Here is a 9,454-nt window from a genome sequence, read left to right as displayed (position 1 = left end):
CACAGTGAAGTTACTTAGACTTAATTTGTATGCTTCCGTTAAGCCCCTTCAAATTAAAACTAGAGTAAAGCCAAAGAGGTTAAAATGAAGCTTTGTTGTGCAAATGAAAGATGTTGACGAATATGTTTATTAGCAAAAACATTTTTTTCCGCTATTAAAATCTGTTTGTAATTTTAATTCATGGTACCTGGCTTTGCATTTACGTTTTTTTAAATTTCTTCTTCCTTCATTCCACACTTGGCTCATAATTGGACATAAAGTTAAAAAAAGATTTGAAAGAATAATTTTTCTGAAACAACTGTTAAATTTTTGTGTTTTGAGTACTTTGGAACAACAATTGAAATGAAACAATTGTTTGAAGGATGTACGTATCTTTAGCAATGGATCATTTGCTTCAAATTTTCAAAAAGCCTGTTTGTTTTCTGCCATCGTTAGGCACAGAACATAAATCCAAATTCCACACCCCCTGGCTACGACTGTGCCATTCGGTATTGTTTACACAAATATAACCGATAAAGATCGACACTTAACTGGGTTAATGCATTGACTTGTTTAATATTTTCATTCTGGGTTTAATTCTTATTTCACTGGGTATTCATTCAGTGCATCATGGATAGGAAACTTGTCTGCATCTCCCTGCCTCTCCAGAGGGTGCCCCAAAGCTCAGTGCTGGGGCCCTTTCTCTTTGCCTTATACACCACCTCCCTGGGTCTGATTCTCCACTATGATGGCTTCTTATATCACTGCTATGCAGATGATACACAGCACTATCATTTCTGCCAAATGACCCCATGGTCTCAGCACATATCTCAGATTGTCAGATATATCCTCTTGGATGCAGGAACACAGCCTTAAACTAAATTTTTCTAAGGCTGAACTTCTGGGCTTCCCAGCCAAACAATCGAGACATCACAGTAGCAATGTGAATATTGCCTCTCTATCTTTCACCCCAAACAGAGCAGCAAGAAACCTAGGTGCCCCGACTGATGACATCCTTCTCAGACCATCTTTCCCCTGTCTTCCAGCCAAGCTGCTTCACACTATCATAAAGAAAATCAGGTTGCAACTAACTCAATATGCCACCCAGTTCCTGGTACAGACTATGGTTCTCTCTCACCTTACTAGTGTAACACTCTTCCAATGGGCATCCCAGCTTGCACGGTGAAGTCCTTACAGATGATCAAGAACATGGTGGCTCATCTGGTTATCAAAAACCCTAAAGGACACATGTTCCCCCCACTTTTAATTGAACTCCACTGGCTGTCGGTTGCTGTCAGTGTCAAATTCAAGTGCCTAATGTTTGCCTAAAAGTGAATAATTCCCCGGGTGGTGTATGACCATGATATTTATTAATTATACTCTGCTCGTTTCTGTCAGTTTTGGTTGGTGCAGTGAATTATTTTAAGTTGAAGGTTAAATGTAACGTTTTCCGGCGTGATTTGGACTGTGTGCAGCGAACTTGACGACAGTTAGCAGTTTCCTCAATCCGTTTTCGGCAGGACGGACTCGGCCCCTCGGCTGGACCACGCATGGGCACATCCGTGTCGTCATAAACAAGCAGAAAAAAAAAATTAAAAGTTCTTTTAAAACATCCAATAAAATAATAATGTAGATAATTTTACCTAATTCAAAAATATGAACGATTTCGTAAATAAGGATGATCATAATCTGCAATGCAGCGGTTTCCACAAGTCACACTCGTTATAAAAACTAATTAAGAACTTTATTATTTTTTTCTTTTTTCAACGTGAAATGCTCAATTAGAATTAAAAACATTTACTTTAGAGCTCCATCAAATTACACTTAAATATAAAAATACTCTGTTGCTGAATTTTCAAGAAGCTAATGAACGATTTAACCCCAAATACAAACACCATCTTCACACAAACTGTGAGTCTGTGCAGTTTTTGTCATCATGTGTTGTTTACTGTTATTGTGCTTTGAACAATTCAGAACAATTAAACCTTTGAAGCAATTGTTTCATTTGTTACTGCTTCAAAACAAAACAAAAAAGTGTGAAGTAATTGATTCATTCAAGATTTTGAGTGTTGAAACCATACAAATTACATTCTGTGGTAATTGTATCACAGAATGTAATTTGTATGGTATTTGTACTTGGTATTTGTACTTGGTATTGTACTTGAACACCTATAAACCTATAACCTATAGGTTACAGGTTTATAGGTTTGAAAGAAATCACTTAATTTAGTGTTTTGAGGGTTTTGAAAAGTAATTATGAGTTGGAGTAATTGGTTCTTTTCCGAGTGATACAATGACAGCGGCTGGGAGCGTAGAGGGACTAAGCTAGCTAATGTCAAGTAAGCCATATGTTAGCTTTCAGTAGATAACATTAGTTAGTTACACTACATTTTATGGCAAAAGTTAAAAAAAAACAGGTGATGCTAGCATTCACCTCCAAAAGTGAGACAGTAAAGTGTATTCAACAAACTAGATAACTACTTTTATATAACAGCTCAGTGGATCCTTGTCATTTGATTGGTGCTTTGTATGTCATGTGACATGGATTATTTGTCCTATTGTTGCATTTAGAGTGCAATTTGGTTCCATACATTTGGTACCACTGCACTCTTCTGCTGTGGCGATCCCGAACGCGAGCGGCCGAAAGAATAAGAAGACGAAAAGAAGAACACTCATCCACCATCACTAGTGTATGTCTCGCTATTGTGAGCCGCGCGCACACTCACACGAGCGGGACGGCGCTTAGTTTTAAAATAAACGTGGCGGAGTTTGTGTTGCTGACGGATGATGATTTGAAAAAGCTAATTGACAGTGCTAGTTCTTCTAGCACACACACACAAATCCATTCCACTCTAAGCCGTCTGGAGGCATGAAGAGCTGTTCAGATGAAAAGCTGACATGATTTTTCACTGGACTGAGGAACTACACGAAGTCTTTTTTTTTTTTTTTTTTGGAAGTACGAAGTTAGTGCACAGCATCACCGGACTACACGTCACTATTTGGACTCCTATATAAAGTTCATGTTTAACATTAGCAGCAGTGGAACACCAACATGTTTCTGTCATTTGTAAATTAATAGAATATCAAATGACAAGGATCTATTTTAGCTGTTATATAAAACAAATAATTAATGTTTTTACATTCTTTCAATGGAACAAATATTTAATTTGGTGAAAGCTGGAATATATATTCCAGGTTTCACCTCATGAAATATCCGTACCATTGAACTCATAAACATTCGTTATTTGTGTAACATTATCCTACTACAGTCAACTTTAGCTTGTGCTACACATGGGGCCACAGACGTTAATGGGTCATAATAGGAGGGAAGCATGTAGATGAAATGTTCAACTAACTTCAAATGGTATGGTCTACTTTTGGGGGCTCTGAAATGGTATTACATGGTTGCCCCAAGTGGAGGAGTTCAAGTATCATGGGGTCTTGCTAGCGTGAGTTTGATGGACTGATTAGTGCTACATCTTAGGCCCTACAGACACTGTACCAGACTGTTGAGGTGTAGTAACATGGGATTCCCCAGGAAGTGTTAGAGCACTTGGTAGATGATAGGGAAGTGTGGGATGAGCTGCTTAGTCTGCTGGCACCATGACTTGGACCTGGATGAGCAGCAGAAAATGAATGAATAAATGAAATGTTTTGAATACCCCAAAACCTTTCAAAACAGTGAGTCATTTTCTGAAACAAGATGGCTCTTTTCTTTAGAATTTCAAAACGGAGGGTCGTTGTCTGAAACAAGTTTCATTTTGTGTTTTGATTATTTTGAAACAGATAATTTTCAGAATTGTGTCCTTCAGGTTTTCAACTGCTTCAAGAAAATGAATAATTTTCAAAGCAGTTGTTATACTTCATCTTTTGAGCAGTTTGAAGCAATGAACAATTATTTTGAGTAATTTGATTTTATTTTTTAGCAGTTAAGTTTTTTGGGGGCTTTTGGAATTGAACAGTTATTTAATTTCATGTTCTGAGTGTTTCATAAACGTGAATCACTTTCTGAACCATTTGGTTCACTTAAAAAAGTTCCAAAAAGCACCTACCCCCAGTTACTGTGCGTGTGCAATATTTCAGGAGGGCTTTGATCCTGAAACACGCTCCCCATTGGTCTGCCTCTGTACTGCATAAAACATCACATGCTTAAGGTATACTCATTAATAATGTCGAATCATCTGTATATATTATACAGTAAAATCATAGTACGTCATTTTTTCATCTGTTTATATTTTGTTTCATTTTAAATGCATCTTAATTTCTCCAAATTCGGAGAAGTGCAAAAAGCACATAACGTTTGTGTTGTACAGCGCCCCCGTGTGGACAGAAGTGTCTTTGTAGGATCTCGCCTTCATGTTGACTTCACGTATCGTCGGATATTCTAACTTCTGACATATTAAAAAAAAAAAAAACACACGTTCCTGCAGCACGACACAGGGCAGTTACTTTAAAAGTCAGCGAGTTATGTGAGAAATTGTTGTGCTCTGTCTTTGTCTTCTGTAGCTTTTTATATTTGTGACGTTTAAACATCGAGGCGTTCTAATAAAGTTAGCAGCGCTGAGTTCGATTTATTGTAATGTAGCTTGATTGCAGTATCAATCATCAGTGTACCACCGGGCGCTGCATTTCTTTATTTCGACACGAAAATCTGAGAAAAGAACTGTTTGCCGCCTCGTTATGTAAAAAGTAACCGTGGTGCGTGAACGCACCATTTCTATTCTCTTACAGCTTCGTTCTTTGACATCTGTTTTACTTGAGGAACTCCTCAGAACCTTCTCTAACACACACGAAATCGCAAAAAAAATATCTCACAAGCGAAGCAACAATGCTGTCGTGATTTTTTTTTTATTTTTTTATTATTATTATTTTTTAAAACATACCCCACCCCCCTCCCCTTCCCCGGCTCCTCTTCTCCGTTGTTGTGGAGGTCCAGCCCCTCCTGAGGGAGGAGAAGACCGATCGGACTGCACTTTTGTTTTGCTGTGTGTCTGTGAGTGTGTGTATTTGACAGTTGAGAAGAAGGCCCTCACAGCACGGATGCACCCTAAAACCCGAGGTCTGACCTTTCACCTCCTTATGGCTGATGACTGAGTTGTTTTGTCTCTTGGTTTGATGAAGATGAAGATGCAGCTCCGAACAGTCGCTGATGTGAACGTGGTGGATGTGCAGAAAAGAAGGAATCCCTCCAAACACTACGTGAGTGTTCTCTTTGCGTTGTTGCATTTCACGGGATGAAGGCTGCACTTTCATTCTGAGGGAAGGGTGTGTGTGTGTGTGTGTGTGTGTGTGTGCAAGAATCAATTAGTTTATCAGGTTCCACTGGATTAATTAACCCGAGTTGGGATCAGTTGCACCATCCATCGCCTGCTCCTGGGAGGCTCCAAGGAATTTCCCTTGGGATTGAAGCAGGAGGTGATGGGGTTGGTTGGAAAGTCCCCACAAGGGAAGAAAAAAACAACCAAAAAAAATCTTATTATGTATGAGATAAGCTACTGAAAATGCTCGTCCGGTCTGAGAGAGGAAAGAAGCAACTCTTTGTCTTTTGTCCCCACAGTCCAACTTCCTTCCAGGGACTCTGGGCACTGGAGCCCAGAGTGCATACATGGCAACTATTTACACACAATGTCAGCAGGGATGAAATCCTGTGGTATCAACACTTTAGTTTACGCAGGTTTTTCCATAAACTCGCACAAACTTAAGAATAATTATTAAAAAAAAAGCTCTTCATGAGTGGAAGTTCACCATGTGGAGAAGTTACCATTCTTGATTTTTCATTAGTTTTTGTGGTGATCAATTCTTTGATATTTGCTATAAAACTGTAATGTGTATAAAATTACAACAGTTCAATGAAGACTTGACATAACATTATTATTATTATTATTATTATTAATACATTTTCTACTGCATAAAAAGTTTACACGGCAACACAGTAGGTAATCACACTCTAAGGAATGAAACACGCGTTTTAAATGTAATTAATACTATTGTTTTCAACATAATTGCAATTGTTAATTTTAGGCATTTAAGTAATAATGTTTCATTTGATTTAATTAATTTCTGCTACAATATTGTTTTGCACTTAATTGACAGTGTTATGTGGAAAAAGTTACCTTAACTTTATCAGTTAAATTCAACGTTTTATTTCTTAGAGTGCAAAACAGAATAAAATTCCAAACATGCAATTAACAGCAAAGGGAAAATTACTACACAGTTAAAGCCACAGTAGGTGGGTTTCCATTACCCTCCAAATTGCACAATTTGAAGTAGCAAAGTGAAATTACATTGAATGGAAATGGGTTTTTTTGAGAAAAAAAAAAATCTAATATTGCAAAATAATTTCATTCTCGCGTGAGTTTTTCTGGCGATTTTTAAAAAAGCCTAATTTTGATAACCTGCAATGTGAACACTTTTTCCGCTGTTACAGGTAACATGATAAACAGAAAAGAGTCACATGACATTCTAGAATACATGACACAGTACATGTGAATGAAGTAAGAGACGGAGAGCTTGTTAAATGTTATAAGAGATGATGTTATGGCATTAATGGATAAAAAAAAAGAAATACAGCAAAATGCCAATATTTAGCGTGACTTACTGATTTGTTGCCATGTCTATTAGAACTGCAGTTTTAGTGAGAGCCTCACTAGAATGACAGTTATTGCGAGAAAACAAAACCCAGCAGTGGCATTCAGCTACACAGTGAAACACTGTCATTCAAAGAGATTTTTAAAAAAATTTTAATCGATAATCTAAGTATATTGCTAATTGTTTGCACAAATCTGTAATGAAAAACCCAGCTAGAGTGTAGGATTTAGGGGTGTTCATATCTACATAGGAGCGTGCCTCCTCATGGAGGCTGCCATGTTGCATCACCATGTTGACCATAACCCAACCCAAAAATATAACCTAACCTAACCTAACCCTAGCCCAAAAGGAACATATTTAATCTGTCTTTCGCATTTTACAGTGTGGCAAGAAGAGTGAAGAAAAAAAGAAAAGGATTTGGTGGTCACTCCTCCACACACTGTTTACTGGTTGTTAGTGCAGGCTAATAATGGTTTAGAACCCTCCATTTGTGAAATAGAGGATCATACATGTTGCTTATCATGAGAACATAAGAGAACTTGAATCCCTCACCAAATAAGCGAAAACCAATTAAAATAAGACCACTAACTATCATTCCTAGGCTTTGGAAAAGCCTGGCTATGTACCCTGTAAAATGTAGTGAATAGCTAGCTAGTTAGCTAGATAGCACGAGAACTGTTTTTACATTTATAGTAGGCTATGTGTTGCACTAAAGTAGGTTAAGTAATGTTACAAAAGTGTGACAGTAAAAAAAAACATTTAATTATGGTAAATTACCATTATTTGTTGATTTTCAATTCAACAGATTTATTAGACAACAGTACAATTAAAGGTGATTAATAATAATTCATATGTGAACAGAATCATGTTTTTTTTTTTTGTAAATTGAACAAGCTATTTGAAAGTATTACATTTATTGGTGACCTTTAAAATTAGTTTGGGGATGTAATATATATACACCATCAAATAATATAAAGAGGTTAGGACCAGTGGACCCTCGCCGATAGCACAACAATACAGTTGGATTAAAGGGAATAACTGAGGATCACCTATAACAGACTGATTTGATTCTGAGAAAAACAGCTTCAACATCATGGTTACAGTTCAAGCCCATTGCTCATAAAATATATTTGTAATGGATATTCCGAGGAATTGGTTAATTACTTGGAATTGGCAGTATGAGTTAAACATGGTGGAAGGGTTGTGTGTTCATCAAGAATAATGCGGTTGACTTTTGGATATAAGTGATCAAACATTAAGACCACACAAACCAATATACTCGTATTAGGGTATCACTGACTCACAAATAATTAATTTGCATAACCATCCACTTTTTGCTTTGACAGCACGATACTACATACTTGCGAAAGTCCTTCTTTTTAAGTATTTTACTGAGTGCTTTTCACGTTTTTATATTTTTGGTTTTTATACCAGCAGCACAGAATTTTGGCCCTCTAAAAAAAAAAAATCAAGCATATTTCTAGTCCACATCAACATGTGCTACATTTTTTTCCTAGCAAAACAAACTATATAAAGTGTTTACATTTTACATTTCATTTGGAAATTTGGTCTGTTGGTTCAGTTTGCTTGACATGTCTTAAAAGTTAGAATATTTCCTTTAAATGGTTACGTCAGCATGTTGCCAATTCTCTTTTAAAATATGCCATGATATGCATTTTTGGCCAAACTATACCAGTTATTCCATCCGGGTTGTTGTGGCTTGATGAATCAAAATGACTCCTAATTACTATACATAATCTGTTAATCACTGGTGTGTTCATTGCTAGTGATAGCATTTATTAATTTATTATTTATTTAATTTAAATTTTGTTCTATGTGTTCTGTGGTATTATTTGTGTTCTCAATATTTTTTGTGACTCTGGGCCTCCAGTGGGTTAGGAGTTGGGGTACTAATATGTAGACCTTAGTTTGGTTCTCAGTCATGCTACATGAACTTATCCTTGGACAAAATGCTTCATCTGCGTTGTCCCAGTCCTCCCAACTGTAATGGGTCCAAGCCTTGACTGAGGGATGGGGGATAAACTGTCCTCTTTGCTGTAAGGAATCTGGGAGATAAGGCCTTAAGACCTTTTCAGGAGCCATCTATTTCCCCCAAGAATTACATAAGATCCATTTCTACTACTGGAATTCGACCTACTTCCCAGATGTCACAAACATTATGGCTCCATAATTGGCCTTCTCTACCGTTGTGGTCAAGACCCACCGGGCTCATACCACTACATATACACTGGGACAGTTTCAGCTGCAAAGTAGATTTTGTCATTGTTACTTGAGGACGTAAATCCTCATGGGACCTCATCCATCTTGAAGAAAGTCAACATTGCCTGTACATCCTTCTTGGACTCTGCTATCCATATTCTGTTTGTTATTCTGCCAGTGCTCTCATTTTACTAGTCTATCTTGCGCTTGTTGCTTGTTGTCATGTTCTTGCCTTGAGCCCCGTGCAACAAATCTTTAAGGGCCGCTCTGAAGTACCTACCCCAGAGTAGGGACCCTAGGTCAAGTTCTGGGACACTCCCTGTACTGGAGATGCTGGCAAAGGTGTCGGATCCCCTAAAATACCTTCTCTGTCCAATGCTGTGGACTCAGACAGATGTTATGATCTGATCCCTTGAGGCTGAGATCTGGCCTTTTGAGCCACACCTTGCCAAAATTGGGATTGTTTTCTGATGATACATGTGTGTTGAGTTGCTGGGGAAATTTGTTCAGTTTCTTTTCCACTGTTAACTGTTTGCAAAATGATTATTAACTTTCACATGGATTAATTACGTGCTTATCGACTGTCACCGTATATTTAAATCCTGATTTCGTAAACACTGTGCGGACTAGTGCTGAGGCACAAGTTCAACCATCTGTTTCCAAACCT

The 9,454-nt window shown here is 37.5% G+C and overlaps 1 protein-coding gene across 2 annotated transcripts in view; it reads left to right on the top strand.

Moving 5' to 3' along the window:
- Positions 1–4,948: 4,948 nt before the first annotated feature.
- Positions 4,949–9,454, top strand: part of LOC117524031 (SH3 and PX domain-containing protein 2A-like) — a 142,217-nt gene continuing 137,711 nt past the window's right edge. For both annotated transcript variants that reach the window (XM_034185758.1, XM_034185757.1), the window contains exon 1: positions 4,949–5,178. In XM_034185758.1, coding sequence (XP_034041649.1) covers positions 5,095–5,178 — 84 coding nt within the window. In that variant the 5' untranslated portion in view covers positions 4,949–5,094. The remainder of the gene's footprint in view (positions 5,179–9,454) is intronic.

Source organism: Thalassophryne amazonica, chromosome 13 (assembly GCF_902500255.1).
Source record: "Thalassophryne amazonica chromosome 13, fThaAma1.1, whole genome shotgun sequence".
NCBI lineage: Eukaryota > Metazoa > Chordata > Actinopteri > Batrachoidiformes > Batrachoididae > Thalassophryne > Thalassophryne amazonica.
This window is presented reverse-complemented; position numbering and strand designations above follow the sequence as displayed.